Raw genomic sequence first — 16,678 nt, forward strand, 5'->3', positions numbered from 1 at the left:
GCCTTCCCTTCCTGCCCTGGGGAGTCAGGCAGGGAGTGGGGCTGGCTCCTGAGCCAGGCCCGCCCTACCTCGGGGTAGACTCCAATGAGGCTCTCAGCCTTGGTGTAGAACTCCTCCTTGAGAGAGATGACGATGGCCTGGAAGTTGCAAGTCGACTGCTCCTTGATGTAATTTGCCACCTGTGGGAGGGGCCGCCGGGCACTTAGCAGGGCTGAAGCCCTAACACTCCCTTGTGTTTTCCAGTCAGAACCAGAGGCAGAGGGGGTGGGGTAAGGGGTGAAGGGTTGGGGGAAAAGAGGCTGAGAGGCCACTGACTAGCACGGCGTGAATGACCCTGGGCCCAGCCTCCCAGGCACAGAGAGCAGGCAGCAGGAACGGCTAGAGCACACTCAGGAGTTGCTCCCTGAAACCCAGCCCCAAGCTAGGGGCCTCCCTCCCGGGCCCCACTTTCCTTGCACCCACCTTGCCAATGTTGGTGTTATCCAAGGCAGCATCGATCTCATCCAGGACGAAGAAGGGGGCTGGCTTGTAGCTGGGAGGGAACCAGTAGGTGAGCTGACACTGATGGGGGCAGGGGTGGGGCGGGAAAGCCCCAGGGCCCATCACACAGGCCAGCATCCCCCTCCACTTCTTCAGAGACTAAAAACCCCAGGTCATAATGTTGCCTGAGCCCCCAAAGGCCAGTATACCAACTGAGCCCTCCTCTGCATCCAACCCTGTGCTCCAGGAACCTACAGAACCAGGAGAGGACATGGTTCTCTCCAGAGCTTCCAGACTTGCTGGGGAGATAAAGCGGTCCTAGGCTCTGGCCACACTGTCCAAGCTACCTGAAGGTCCTCCCCACCCACCTGCACACGCTGCTGTGTCTCCCTGCCTCTCTGTACGTGCTGCACCCTCTGCCTAGAATGCCTCCTGGTCTCTTGGCTATCTTCTACTCATCCTTTGCATTTCCTGCTCAAGTGTTACCTGCCCTCAAAAGCCTTCCCTGACTACCCAGACCCTCCCCCAGACTGGGTTGGTATCCCTCCTCTGTGCATCCACAGCATACACGCTCACCCAGTTACGACACTTAGCTTGCTGTTTACACATCTGGCTTTCACTAGACCATGAGCTCCTCAAGGACAGAGACCATGTCTGACTCATCTGTGTTCCTAATCCCCCAACAGAGTCTGGTACAGAGCAGCCCTCAAGAAATGCTCGCTGAATGACGCTGTACAATCAAGTACTAAGTTGTGGGGGTCAGACTCAAGTACTATTGGCATTCAGGAGGGGGAGATCAGGGTATGCCATAGTGGTCAAAGCAGGCTTCCTAGAGGAACAGGAGGAGGAAAATGAGATGTGAAGGTGTGGTAGGTGACAGTCAAGCTAGATTTGCATAGAAAGGGCTTGTTAGCCAGCAACCATGTAAGCAAAAGCCTGGTGGTAGGACTGAATACATGCAGGGGCCAGTGAGGGCATGCTGAGTGGATGAGGGTGGATGGGAAAGACAGGTCCAGGAAACCAAGGCCAGATATGCTGTAGTAGGTAGGGAAACAGGGATGCAATCCAGATTCCACCAGAACATCTTCACCTCTGCAGATCTCTGCATATCCTTGGGCCCCAGAGCCTCTGGTGGCCTCAGTTCAGTCTCTCCGCCAACTGCCCTGGGAGGAGCAGCCTTACCTGTGGATGGCAAAGAGCAAGGCCAGAGCTGCCACTGTTTTCTCCCCCCCTGACAAGTTGTCCATTGGCCGGAAGCGTTTGCCAGGAGCCACGCAATTGTAGTTGATGCCGTCCAAGTAGGGCTCCTCAGGGTTCTCAGGGCCCAGGAATGCCTAGGGAGAAGGCAGATGGATCAGAATCTGGGTCTGGGTCTGCATCTAAATGAGGATGGGGACAGGATGCCTAAAGGGAAGGGCAACAGGATGGTAGGGGCTAGCCGGGTAAGGGGCTCCAGCCTACCTGGGCACTGCTGTTGCGGGATAGGGCCTTGTAGATCTCATCAATGTTGGTGGCCACGGATTCAAAACAAGCATTGAAGCGGTCAAAGCGCTCCTTCTTGATCTGTTCGAATGCCTGCTTGGCTTTCTTGGCTCGCTTTCGGGCTGCCTCAAATTCTGCCACAAGGGAAAGACAGGTGACTCCTCAGTGCCTAGGCTCTGCCAAGGCTGAGGACCATACCCTGGCAAGAATGACCTGCAAATGACAATCTGCAGAGCAGGGACATCCCAAAGGGAGAGCAATGTCTGGGGAGGGTCCCAGGAAAATGATCCCACAACCACCCATCCATCACCAGTGGGCCAGCCACATAGTATAAACGAAGAAACATGGGCTTGGAGCCACAAAAAATATGAATTCTTCCCTGGGCTCAGGTAGGTGACGGTCAAGCTAGATTTGCATAGAAAGGGCTTGTTAGCCAGCAACCATGTAAGCAAAAGCCTGGTGGTAGGACTGAATACATGCAGGGGCCAGTGAGGGCATGCTGAGTGGATGAGGGTGGATGGGAAAGACAGGTCCAGGAAACCAAGGCCAGATATGCTGTAGTAGGTAGGGGCTATGTGACTTTGGGTGGGTCATTCACCCCCTCTGAACCTTAGCAGTTTTCTACTCTATAAAACAAGTGTGGTAATTAACCCCTACTGTTTAGGGCTCTTGGGAATTTCAAGTTAAGAAAGCACGTAAAAAGGGGGGCTGCTGTGATATGTAACAGGCCCTTGCTGTAATTCCGGCCTTCTGCCTTCACCTTAGACCCAAGTAAAAGGGAAAAATCATACCATCTGAGGTCTCCTGGAACTTGTCTCGGACACTTTCCAGCTTTTCCATGGCTTTCATGTTAGGGGCAGCAATACGCTGGAGTACACTCTGCTGCTCATTGAGCTTCTGCTGCAGCGTATTCATCTCCTGTTTGATCTCCTCCTCGGCCTGGGCATCCTGTAAACCCCAGGCCCAGCAACATCAAGAAGGGCCATCTCCGTAAGAGATGCTTCACCAAGTGGGGGCCTGAGCACTTGCTCCCATGTAGAAGCTCTTCTGCCCTAGCTCAGCTCCTTCCACCAGGTCCTCCTCACAGGAACCATTCCTACCACCCTGGAAATTACAGGCTGACGCCACTTTCTCATCTCTAGCCCTTCCCCCAGGCCCTGCCAACCTCTCCGTCTCTCAGGAAGAGCAGCTGGTGGTGCCCCTCTCTGGCTCTCAGCCCAGGCCATGAGCCAGTACCATCCCAGGGTGACCTAGAGGCTCCCACACAGGCTGGTCTGGACTCCACCTACGGCTCCACAATGAATAAGGCAACTCACGTTTTCTGCTCAGATCACCACATCTGAGCAAATTCCATTTAAGTTTTAGGTCTTATGGTATTGCAATGCTTGTCTGCGCCTGTGCCTTTCTGCCACTTTCAGTCAATAAATATTTACTAAATGCCTTCTAAATGCCAGGCGGCACTGGGGCTCTCATATCCTGTGAGCCAGGGCTCCTGTGCTCACAGAACTCATGGACTAACAGAGGAAGGCATATAAGTAAACAATCAGAACACTGTACAATGAATACCAAAACAATGATAAACAGATGGTGTTGGGTCAGCACATAAGAAGGGCAACTAACTCAGACTCGGGCTACAGAAGGCTTCCAGAAATATGTTTAAGCTCAGGCCTACAGGATGAATGGTGAGGACAGAGAGAAGGAACAGCCTATGCAGACAGGAGCATCACATGCAAAACCAGGGGTCTGCTTGTGGTTCATTCAGGGAAGTCAAACCAATTCAAAAAAGTAACCAATTTTAATAAATTTCAAAAGCCAAATAAAGGTGGGGGGGGCAATTCAATATGGCAATAATTATGCATTGTGTGCATGTGTGTGTGCACGCATGCACATAAGCATGCTGGGGGATGAGGTAAGGCTGGAGACATGTGCAGAAGCCCAATGATAAAGGGCTTTTTAAGCCTTGTAAGAGGTTTGGACTTTATCCCAAGGGAGGTGAGGTACCACTGAATGGCTTCAAGCACAGGAAGGACATGAATATACACAAATGGATGCACAAATATACACATTTTAGAAAAACCCTTCTAAAGATCTCTCTACACTGCTATGAAGTGGTCTCCTGGATATAAGTGAACTATGAAAGGTACACAATAGAATGCTTTTTTTTTTTATATCTAAGAGAAGGAATGGGAGTATCTTTGCATATTTACAGATATATTTGTATTTTTAAAATACAACAACAAAAAAAGGATAATCTAAAAACTAATTAAAATGGTTACATATAAAGGAAGGGAGATGAAGGGGACAGGAAAGAAAGTTAAACTTATTTTCATGTACCTTATGTTATACTTTTGTTTTTAGAACCATATTAAGATTTTATAGAATTATAAAAGAAAATTCGATCAAAATGTGAAAACCACCAGGTAAAAAGATTGTTGGGAACAAGACATTCACAATATACCAAACAATCACCCTAAAGATGACTAGTTACTACTGACAACAGTAAGAAATGTGGCAATTGATACCTTAACTGAGGACCACACTTAACATCATGAATAGTAGGACATCCTCACGTTACATGTCTCCTGGCATGATGCAATACAGAGTACACAGCATCACCGATGAAAGGTCCTGGCCAAAAAATTACTTAACCCAAACCCAACTCAGACTAGATCAAACTTCCAATTTATAGGAAACAATAAGGGTAGGTAGAACAAGGTTAGCAACAATGAAAGGAAACAAACACATCCATAACATATCCATTCAAGACAACACATAGACTTCAAAATTCAAAAGATCAATGATGTGGGAATGCTTCACATTAAAAGAAACTAAAAAGAGATCAACCAAAAGCAATACGTGAATCTTGATTGGATCACAGTTTAAAACAATTATTAAAAACAAACTTTTTTGGAATAACTAAGGAAATTTAAAAATGGGCAGGATATTAGATATGACATTATTAATTTTCTTAAATGTAGTATGGAATTGTGGTTATGGAGAATCCCTTGTTATTAGCTGAAGTATTTAGAGTTGAAGTCTGCAACTTCCTTCAAATGGTTCAGCAAAAAACAAAACGCATGTAGTGCAGAGGGAGGGAATCAAGCAAGATGAGAGGGAAAAAAAACGGAAAATTATTCATTGGGGAGTGTAAAGTGAAAGACATGTGAACATTCATTGTACTATTCTTTCGATTTTTTTGTGGATTTGAAAATTTTCAAAGTAAAGTTGGAAAAAAAATCAAAATGCAAAAATGAGCAACCCCTTAAAAATGGAAAACTAAACAAAGAACCATGACTATATATTAAGCTGATTAAACACTCAGAGGATTCTTTCGAATCACTTTAAAATACAGGAACATGCCGTACATGTTCAACGAGCCATTAGCTTAACAGAAAAGAGGACTTCAAGGAAATCTTCAATAGCATTCAATAATCAAATTATTACTAAGAATATCTCATTGATATTTTCAAACTATTACATATATAGAGAATAGGATAAAAAATACATTATTATGGGGCGCCTGGGTGGCGCAGTCGGTTAAGCGTCCGACTTCAGCCAGGTCACGATCTCGCGGTCCGTGAGTTCGAGCCCCGCGTCAGGCTCTGGGCTGATGGCTCAGAGCCTGGAGCCTGTTTCCGATTCTGTGTCTCCCTCTCTCTCTGCCCCTCCCCCGTTCATGCTCTGTCTCTCCCTGTCCCAAATAAATAAATAAACGTTGAAAAAAAAAAATTAAAAATACATTATTATGTTAGTGTTGCTAGGAACCAAGATTTTTAGCAAGAATAACTGAGGGAACTCAAACATAAAACCAATGATGTTAAACTGTGAAAATTACAATTTCAACTGAAGTATCAATGTGAACTCATGGTAACATTTTTCCTTCAAAATAAAAAATGCATCCTGTAGCCCGGTCTACTGAAACGTTCTAGAAGCACTCAGCAACCCAGCAGTCATGAGCACTCCAGTGCTCAGTTGGTGGTTGCTAAATAGCATTTCTCACTGCAAGAAGTCAAGGCTTCTCAGAGAGAAATGGCTAATTATAGATCTGGGGAAATGTAAAGGATGAACCTGGACATACCAGAAAGCAAGGAAGACAAAAGTCTGTAACAGTTGTGTCAAAATGATTCAGAAGCCAACTTGAACCAGTTCTCACTGGCCAAAGATGCAACAACTTGATCAACAAGAAGGATAACAACCACAACAGTGCAACACATCTAATATGTTTAAATCCTTGAGTTCATAATGATATACCTGAAAACTCAGTGAACAAATCTTGAGAATGCCAAAGAACAAATTCATTATTTTATAAACTAGTAATAAAAGATTCAAGCCTACATACCCTGCCTTTTTAATATAAACTGTATACCTCAGAGTAACCAAGTAATTGATAAGAGGAAATCTCTCTTTACAGTACTCCAGCTAACAAAGAAGAATGACAGAGTAAGAAGATTACCATTTTGCAACCACAGACAAATTAATGAATCTAGACAATAACCACCATGGCTGAAAACCACACAAAAAGAATCACAATCAGACATTACCAACCTCCTGATTAAAGTTAACAACGCCACTTATGACCAGTCATAACAACGCCCAAACTTGAATCTAATCAAACCCCTAGATCAGAGCTGTCCAGTACGGTAGCCATAAGCCACATATGACCGATTTTAATGGATGTTGATGGATATAAAAACCAATATTCAACTTAGTTACTAGAAAACTTTTAAGTATATTTGGAAAAAACCTGGCTATGTGGTTCTCCTTTTTCAATTGTAAAGTTTAAGGTAGCAAAATACAGATCAAGTATATCCAAGGAAAATTTAGCATCCAAATTGAGATGTGCTGGAAACATAAATAGATACTGTATGTTGAAGACTTAGTACAAAGAGATTGTCAAATATCTCATCAATAATTTTATATTGTTTACACACTGAAATAACTCTTTAAGATATACTGGGTGGAACAAAATACAGTAGTAAAATTAATTTTACTTTTTAAAAAATGCCACATGTGGGTCATATTATATGTCTACTGAACAGCACTGATCTATGTCTAACTACCCACTTTCAGGAACTACAGGGGATACCAGAACTTTTTTTTTTTTTTTTTTTGTTCTAGGGGAGCATTAAAAAATCATAGTACACGATCAAAAAGGTATAGCATATAGAAAATCATTCAGGAGAAATAAGCCAATTTCTTCAACAACAAAAAATACTGCAAAGAAAAATAAAAACTGATAGAGGGGCATTTATATAGTAGTCCCCCTTATCCCCATGGGTACATTCTAAGACCCCCAGTGGATGCCTAAAGCCATGAACAGTGCCAACCCCGACATACCATGTTTTTCCTCATACATACATACCCTTGATACTTTAATTTATAAATTAGGCACAGTAAAAGATTAACAGTAATAACAAAATAGAACAATTATAAAAATATACTATAATAAAAGTTACATGAATGGTCTTCTCTCTCAAACTATCTTACTGTACTGTAACTCACCCTTCTTGTGATGACAGGAGATGATAAAATGACTACGTGATGAAATGAAGTGGATGACGTAGGCACTGTGATACACCACTAGGCTACTACCGACCTTCTGACAATAGGTCAGAAGGAGGATCATCTGCTTCTAGACCGCGGTTGACCGCGGGTAACTGAAACCACAGAAAGCAAAGGCATGGACAAGGGGGCACTCCTGTAGATTGAGACTTAAGAGACATATCAACCAATCACTATATCAATTATCTATCTATCTATCTATCTATCTATATCTATCATCTTATTTGACTCCCAGTTCAAGCAAGCAAACTGTGTGTGTACACGACAATCAGGGAAATGTGAATACTAATACTGATATTGAGAAATTATTTTATAATATAGAATTCCAATATTAAGGAATTATTGGGTTTTTGGTGTAACAATTCTAAATATTTCTAAAGATCTGAAAATGATCTCTTTTAGACTCTTAAGTACAGAAAACAAACTGAGAGTTGATGGGGGGGCAGGAGAGAGGGGAAAAATGGGTGATGGGCATTGAGGAGGGCACCTGTTGGGATGAGCACTAGGTATTGTACATAAGCAATGAATCACGGGAATCTACCCCCAAAACCAAGAGTACACTGTATGTTAGCCAGCTTGACAACAAATTACATTTTAAAACATTAAATAAAGATAAAAATTATCATTTAGAGATACATTCTGAAATATTTACAAATGACATGACATGATGTCTAAAATTTGCAGCTGACCCTTGAACACAAGGGGGTTGGGGCATAAACCCCCACCCCACACAGCCAAAGATCCATTTACATATAACTTGTGACTCCCCCAAAACTTAATTACTAATAGCCTACTGTTGACCGGAAGCATTACAGATAACATAAACAGTGATTAATGTGTATTTTTATTTAAAAATTTTTTTAATGTTTATTTATTATTGAGAGACAGAAAGAGACAGACCATGAGCAGGGGAGGGGCAGAGAGAGGGAGACACAGAATCTGAAGCAGGCTCCAGGCTCTGAGCTGTCAGCACAGAGCCTGACGTGGGGCTTGAACTCACAAACCGCGAGATCATGACCTGAGCTGAAGTCAGATGCTTAACCAACTGAGCCACCCAGGTGCCCCAATTAACGTGTATTTTTAAAGTAAGCTAAGGACAGGCGCCTGGGTGGCGCAGTCAGTTAAGCATTCGACTTCAGCCAGGTCACGATCTCGCAGTCTGTGAGTTCTAGCCCCGCGTCAGGCTCTGGGCTGATGGCTCAGAGCCTGGAGCCTGTTTCCGATTCTGTGTCTCCCTCTCTCTCTGCCCCTCCCCCATTCATGCTCTGTCTCTCTCTGTCCCAAAAATAAATAAACGTTGAAAAAAAAATTTTTTTTAAAATAAAGTAAGCTAAGGAAAAGAAAATGTTACTAAGAAAATCATTAAAAAAACACATGTACAGTACTGTGTTTATTGAAGAAAAATCTGTGTATAAGTGGACCTGCATAATTCAAACCTGTATTATTCAAGGGTTGACTGTATTTTTTTTTTAGAGACAGAAAGAGTGCAAGTGGGGGAGAGGGGCTGAGGGAGGGAAGGGAGCAGGGGGAGAGGGAGGGAGAAGGAGAGAGAAAGGGAGGTGGGGAAGGGGTGAAGGGGTGGGGGGGGAGAGAGAGAGAGAGAGAATATCTTAAGCAGTCTCCATTCTCAGCACAGAGTGGACTTGAGCCTTGATCCTACAACCCTGGGATCATAACCTGAGCCAACATCAAGAGTCAAATGCTAAACCGACTGAGACACCCAGGCGCCTTGGGATTGACTGTATTTTTAAAGAAGCCAGGGGTAGGGAGAGAGGATGAAGTGTATGAGGTGCACAGAAAACAAGTCTGGCCATGAGTTGATAACTGTTGAAACTGGCAATGTCTACATGAGACGGCACTGTGCTATTTTGCTTTTGCCTGTGAAAACTTCCCATAATAAAAATCTAAACATAAGAGCAAAAAATCAACTTGAAGTGGCTCCTGCTGGACAAAGATGGGACAATATGAACATAAAGAAGAAAAATGGCTCCAACAGATAAACATCAAAATACCTTTAAACAGTTTATAATAAATACAGATTAAAAAAGTCACTGGTCACCTTTAAAGGTTACAAGGGCAACCACCTCTTTCTGAAAGCTCGTAAATAAAAGAATGAAGCATTTATCCTACCCTTTCTGTATTGGCTGTATTTCAAGGGAACTAAATAGTTGATATGAGAAACTTCTATTTAGAATTCCAATAAATAAATGGAGGAGGAATGGAAGAATCAGGAAATTACCACTTTCCAACCCTTAATAGGGCTAGGCAATGATGATTAAGAGCTGCTAAAACCAACTTGTGAAAGACTGACAGGGAATTTTATAAAAACTGATGGGCTAACAACACCTGAACCTGGTGATCAGCTCCTCCACACCCTCCAATTATTTTTCTCTTTATATTATGTAAATTTTCAACATACACAAAAATGCAGAGGATAATACAAAGCACCCCCGTGTACCTATTATCCAGCTATAATTATCAACTCAGGGCCAGTATTCTGCCACCTATACTCAATTCCTTTCTATCTTCAATTATTTTTAATTTTTTTTAATGTTTATTTTTGACAGAGAGAGAGACAGAGCATGAGTGGGGAAAGGGCAAAGAGAGAGGGAGACACAGAATCTGAAACAGGCTCCACGCTCCGAGCTGTCAGCACAGAGCCCGATGCGGGGCCTGAACTCACGGACAGCGAGATTGTGACCTGAGCCGAAGTCAGACGCTCAACCAAGGTGAGCCAGGTGAGCCACCCAAGTGTCCGTCAGTTATTTTAAAGCAAATCTCAAGCATGCCATTTCATCCATAAATACTGCAGTATGTGTCTCTAAAATGGTTCTGAATCTCAGCACTACTGACACTTTGGACCAGATGATTCACTGTTGTAAGGGCTGTCCTTTGTACACTGTTAAGATGTTTAGCAGCATCCCTTGTAGCTACCTACTCAATACTGTCAACAACCAATTATGACAAGTGGGTGTCACAAGTATCTCCAGACATTACCAAATGTCCCCTGGGAGGCAAAATCCATGCACCATTGAGAACCACTGCTATAAAAGATAAGGACATTTAAAAAAGCCACAATACTATCATCTCACCTAAAAATATTAATAGCAATTTCTGAACATCATAAATTATCTGGTCAGTGTTCAAATTGTCCTGATTGTTTTATTAAAAAAAAAAATTTTTTTTACAGGGTTTTCAAAGCAGGTTTCAAATAAGGTACACACACTGCAACTGGCTGATTTGTCTCTTATGTCTCGTCTATAAATTCCCCTTCCTCTCTTCGTAATGGATTTAAGGGAGTGCCACATGTCCCAACTGGTTGATTTGTCTCTTATAGCCAATAAAAATTTTCCCTTTTTCTTCTCATTTCTCTATGGAAGACACCAGGTCTATAGAGTTTCCCACAGCCTGGATTTAGCTAACTGCATCCCTGTGTTTTTATTTAACATGTTGCTCTGGCACCGGTGTTTCATATAATTGGTGGATATAAGGCTTGATCAGATCCTTATTTGAGTTGCTGACAAGAATATTCACAGGTAACGTTGACTCCTGCTCAAACTTATTACAAAGATAGAAATGACATTCAATGTCAACTGATGTGATGCAAAAGAAAGTTCACAAGCAGACAGCACCACCTATGATATATTCCTGCCCAAAATAAAAAATGAACTGAATCCAATCAAACCCCAGATTTAAGTACCAGTTTACAGGAAGTACAGGGGATGGGAGGACACGTTAAATAACATTATAGGACATAATCAGCCAAATTTGGAATGTAGAAAATTGTACAGGGCCAATAACCTAGTTTCTTCCATATACAGGTAGAAAAAAATAAAAAGGGATAAGAAAATGTTACAGACTAGAAGAGACCACTTTTAACATTATGAACCTCACTTGAATCCTGATTTAAATACACAAACTGTGGGGCACCTGAGTGGCTTAGTTGGCTAAGCATCAGACTCTTGATCTCAGCTCAGGTCCTGATCTCAGTTCCTGACTTCAAGCCCTACATCGGGCTCTGCGCTAACAGTGTGCAGCCAACTGAGGATTCTCTCTCTGCCTCTCCCCTGCTTGTGTGTGCGCATGTGCACTCTTTCTCAAGATAAAATAAACTTAAAAACAAACTGTTTTTAAAAAAGGTATTTATGGGATATTTGTGCAAATCTAAAGATTTACTGAATATTAGATGACATTGCAGCTAGTCTTAAAATTTTTTTGGTAGGATACTATAGTACGTCTTTTAAAATGTCCTTCTTTCTAGAGATGTATACTGAGGTAATTATGAATATTATCTGGAATTTTATTTAAAATATGCCAATGGGGAGGGAAGGGTATAAAAAACAAGACTGACCACATGTTGCTAATTGCTGAAGCTGGGTGATAGGTACCTGGGGTTCATTATATTCTTCTCTCTACTTCTGTGTATATTTGAAGTTTTCCGCAGTAAAGGTTTCTTTAAAAAATCAAGTACCCCTGGCTATGATGATGGATTGGAAAGCATCAGGCCCTGTTTAGGAGGCTCCTACAGTAGTCCACGTGAGAGGTGAAATGGCCTGTACTAGAAAGACCACAGAAACAGAAAAAAGTAGAATTCACTAGATATCTAAGGAGGTAGAATGGATAGGGCTTGGTAATTCAATGAGTATGCAAAATGAGAGAGGCAGTCAAGAATGAGGCTCAGATTTCTGGTTTAAACCTGTGGCTGGCACTGAGAAGGGGAAGACTTGGGGAGAAAGGCTGGGATTTGAGGTACCTGTGGAGCATAGCATACATGGCAGCTGAAGCCAGGGGAGTAAAAGAGATACCCAGGATGAGAGAATGCCAAGTGAGAAGGAAGAGTGCCTGGGACACAGTACTGAGGAACACCCAAGGGCCATCTGTTCACTGTAAAGGAGCACGTTCTCTGTGTGTGCATCTGGGCTGAGACGTGTATATGCGTGGAAGGGGAATACTGGCAGCAGGCAGGGATGGGGACAACTGGGGTGGTGGTGGAAGATGTGCCTGTGTCTGTATGTGCATAGCTGGGGGGAGACCCTAAGTCACGACTCTCTCCCTCCTTTGCCAGCTTACCCCTCTTTCCAGCCATGGTCTCCATGGGGCCCCCAGGTAGGCTGACTCTCTTCCCTTTGAACAGCTAGGAAGATGTCCCCACCCCTGTGGCTGATCCTCACCTTCAGATCCTCACACAGGTCACCGTAGTCAATCTCGATGAGGGCCTCTCGTGCATAGATACTGGAAGTTCGCTGAGAACCACTCACTGAATCCTCCCCCTGGGAGCTACCCTGCAATGGTGAGAGGGAGAGTCCAATGGAGCACACTGGCCATGAGAATGCTCCTTTAGAGGGTGCGGGGGGGGGGGGGGGGGGCGCTCCTATGCAGCCTTCAAAGTCTTTGAGAAGCACCTTGCTAGAGAGCACCTGTGGCAGAAGGACAGCAGCTCTGAAGGCACAGAGACCTGAGTTCAAATTTGGGCTCTACCACTAACGGTGGGATCCTAGGCAAGTCATGCTGTCAGATCCTGACACCTGAATCCTGATTTAAACACACAAACCCTCAACTGTAACACGGGACAACGCCTGCCTGGCAGGATTGTTTTGGATTAGGAGTAATTATGTCACCCGTTACCATGGCGCCTGGCACATTTCTGGTGTTCAAAATATTTTGCTGAATTAAATTGAAATGCTATTTGGGAGGAGGGAGGGAAAGAGATGTGGGCCTGAGATCCGCGCCCAGGTCTAAGACAGATATATGCAAACCTCCTCTCAGTTAATGTTCCCACCCCTTGCTACCAATTGTCAATTCCAGGACATAAAATGCCTTGGCTCCTCTACTGGCTAGTGTCCCTCCCTTTCCTATGACTAAGCTTTGTCACCTCTGCATTCCTGATGTCCCTTACCCAACCCTCTCCTGGCCAACCTCTTTCACTGCAGCTAGGCCATCATTTCTCAGGTCCCTCAGCTTCTGTCTTTCTTTGCTCTTGGCTAATGTCCCTCAACATGCACTCTTCCCAATAGTCATCACCTGCGGGAGCTAACTTTTTCCTCAAGTCCCTAAGGTTACATACAGAATGATTTCATCTTCTCCTGGCCTCACTCCCTCACCACCCACTGACAACACTACCCCTCAATTCAACTTCCCTCTCACACCAAGGCTATTGCCTTTCACTTCACCTGCCTTCACAGCCTCACCCTGCCTCATCTCCCCTTCATCCTTCCTTATGTTCCCCACCACCTCCACCCACCATCCTTTTCTCTCTCTCCCTGGTCACTCTCACCTCCCATCTCTGGTCAATGTTGTTCATTGCCCACTCCCACCACCAGCCATGACACACACCTCTTCCTGACTAATGTCGTCCATAGTGCCTTTAGACAGTGGCAACTTGATGTCCTGCATCTTGCAGGCCTGTAGCAGGTTGTGGCGGTCACTGCGTTTCTGTTCAAGCTTGGTCTCAATGGCTGTTACCTCCTTCTGTAAGTGGGTCATTTCCCTAAGAAGGTCCAGGGAGAGGTGAGATCCAAATCCAGCAGGCTGCCTGCTCTACCTAGTTCCCCCACCCCAGGCCTGAACCCACTCACTTGTTGGCGCCCCCCAGTTTCTTACGAATCTCCTCCATCTCATGATTCTTATCATTCACCTCCGACTTCTTGGCCAGGTGCTGATTCTTCAGGTCTTGTAGCTGGGCCATGGTCTCATCTATGATCTTCATGTGTCTTTGCTCCTCCTGGTCCCAGCAGGGGGAACAGGACAAGAAGTAAAGGTTTTCCTCATCTCACCTTGGGATCTTCTCCCCTTGCCCCCACCCTTTCCACCAGGCAGAAGGAGCCTCTGGGTGTGTCAGAACCTCTCTTCAATAAGCTCTACTTTCACATACCACCATCACCCTCTGGGCTTCTTTTTATCTTTTTTCAAGTTTGGTTGCCCTCCCCTACATACCCCATAATACAAGTTGCTTGATGTAGAAAAGTTCAAAGTACTGAAACAGTATCAAGTAGGTGGAGAAAAAGTCACTTGTAATCCCACCAGCCACAGATAACCAATTAACATCTTAGTCTGTTTCCTCCTCATATCACTTCTAGATAGCCCTACAGACTTGAGACTAGATTAGAATTAAAACTCTATATTCTGACTTAGTATTATATTTAAGCATCTTTTCCACATCAAAATTGCCATCATGAGCAATATAACATCAATTTTTTAAAAACCCACACAAACAATACTGTGTATTTTCTATGAGTGTACCTATATGAATATACAAGTATTTAAGTAAATGCCTACAAGCTCTGGAAGAATACACACTACATGGGATTAGCCCCAGGAAGAGGAAAGGGAGTGGCATTGAGCATGGTCAGTCAAGGGGATCGGAGTCTTACTTAATAGATCAGATTTCTTAAAGGGAGAATGTTTGGTTTTCATTTTGATCTTAAAGTCACATAAAGGAGACATATCTGCAACTTCCTCCCAAATGGCTCATAAAAACAATATGCATACACAGACAATGCAGAAGCAAATATGGCATGTCAGTGACTGATGAATCTTGGTGACAGGTAGGGGGGAGTTCTTTGTAATACTCATTTTCAAATGATTTCAAAATAAAAAGTCATAGAAACATGACTCTGGATCATCTAGATGTCCATGTACGCCTGCCTGATCTTCATTTGCATTTAAGATTCTGGTGACACCAAAGAGAACTACTTTAATTATCTGGGTTTAATGAAAACACACACACACACACCACCACCACCACTACCACCAACAAACACAGGCAGACATAAAAGTCAAATGGTTTAAACCAAGCGAAGAGGATCAAATCACCTCAGGACGGGACGCTGTGAGAAGAACAAAGGTTTGACAGGAATTTAAAGAGAAGGAATGTGGGAAAAGGGAGTTGTTAGACAATACCCAGTGACACAGGCATGCTTGACTCAAACTGAGCCGTGGCAGCCAGCAGCACAGGCGCACTGTGAAAAGGGACTCAGTTTCAGCAAAACACCATCATCTGTTGCACTGAATTAATGTGGTTAATTATAAGAATTAATTTGTAAGTTTATCCTGGCTTTCTGGTTAAGTGCTCTAAGTATGGATGTTTGTATATATTTAACAGTAAGGATTTTTTTTAAGCCAACGCTAAAGATCTTAGGTCTTTAAACAGGTTCTGTATATTACTAAAATTTGAAGACCATTTAACTACACACATATATGAATGTAGCGTAATTTGCTAAACTCCTAATTCCCAGAGGACATTGGAGAATTTCCAATATAGAACTATAAATGTTTGTAATAAACATCAACCTCCGTGCACAAAGCTGTGCCAGCATTCTGGATTTCCTCAGGTATTACTGAGTAAGAGGGGATAAATACATTCTGAAGAATCTTGATGGATGGTGCCATATGGCATAAAAGAATGCTGGTCTTGGGCACCGTGGCCAGTGTTAATCATTTTTTTTAATCTTGGATGTGATAGGAAACAAATTACCTCTGATTGTTGCTTTAATTTGCATTTCTTTGATTTCTAATAAGGCTAAATTATGTGTATGTGTTTATGGGCTATTTGAACCTTCTTAAACTGTTTGTGCCTCTTACTCATTTCATTTTTCCTATTTAGGTCTTGGTGTTTTCTTATTTCAACAGGGCTTTATAAATAATGGATATTATCCTTCTATCATATCTCTTCCAATTTTTCCTCCCAGTTTTTAGTATGTCTTTTCATGCTCTCCTTCCTTACCTTCTTGAGCTTTTCTATCTCATTTTCATCCTTTTTCACTGTCTGCTCCCACATGTGCACTTTATCCTGGTCCTCTTTCAGTTGGTTCTTTTCAAAATCCAACTGGATGCCCAAGCGAGTCTTCTGATTCTCAAACTCCAAACTGTGGGGAGAAAAGAGAACTAGACCCAGGATGCAGGGACTCAGGTACTACCAGATTTCAGTCACCACTCAGCTCATCCCTCCATATCCACATAAAACTATTCCAACTCCAACTGACGCTGGAGAACTAAGTTCCTCAGCCTTGCCTTGTGGATATGGCACAAGGCAGGGGAGATCAGGCCAAACTCCACTACTCCCCCTTTATACATTGGAAGACTCCAGAACCTTCCCAAGTTCCTAGGAGGCACAAAAAGGTCCACCTGAACCCACCAGCCATGATAATTCCTACTT

The 16,678-nt window shown here is 43.3% G+C and overlaps 1 protein-coding gene across 6 annotated transcripts in view; it reads right to left on the reverse strand.

The window, feature by feature from the left end:
- The window catches only part of SMC1A (structural maintenance of chromosomes 1A), a 47,329-nt gene that overhangs the window by 16,386 nt on the left and 14,265 nt on the right, over nt 1-16,678 (reverse strand). For 3 of the 6 annotated variants that reach the window (XR_003966790.2, XR_003966791.1, XM_030306250.2), the window contains 9 exons: nt 16,247-16,388; nt 14,100-14,245; nt 13,858-14,011; nt 12,696-12,806; nt 2,754-2,910; nt 1,942-2,096; nt 1,663-1,814; nt 463-532; nt 69-179 (listed from right to left, as the gene is read on the reverse strand). Coding sequence is in view for 3 of the 6 variants with exons in the window: in XM_030306250.2 (XP_030162110.1) it covers nt 69-179; nt 463-532; nt 1,663-1,814; nt 1,942-2,096; nt 2,754-2,910; nt 12,696-12,806; nt 13,858-14,011; nt 14,100-14,245; nt 16,247-16,388 (1,198 nt within the window). In the remaining 3 variants the exon portion in view is untranslated. The remainder of the gene's footprint in view (nt 1-68; nt 180-462; nt 533-1,662; nt 1,815-1,941; nt 2,097-2,753; nt 2,911-12,695; nt 12,807-13,857; nt 14,012-14,099; nt 14,246-16,246; nt 16,389-16,678) is intronic. The other 3 variants (XM_030306251.2, XM_030306252.2, XR_003966792.2) reach the window with 2 other exon arrangements.

The sequence above is a fragment of the Lynx canadensis genome, chromosome X (assembly GCF_007474595.2).
Source record: "Lynx canadensis isolate LIC74 chromosome X, mLynCan4.pri.v2, whole genome shotgun sequence".
Classification (NCBI taxonomy): domain Eukaryota; kingdom Metazoa; phylum Chordata; class Mammalia; order Carnivora; family Felidae; genus Lynx; species Lynx canadensis.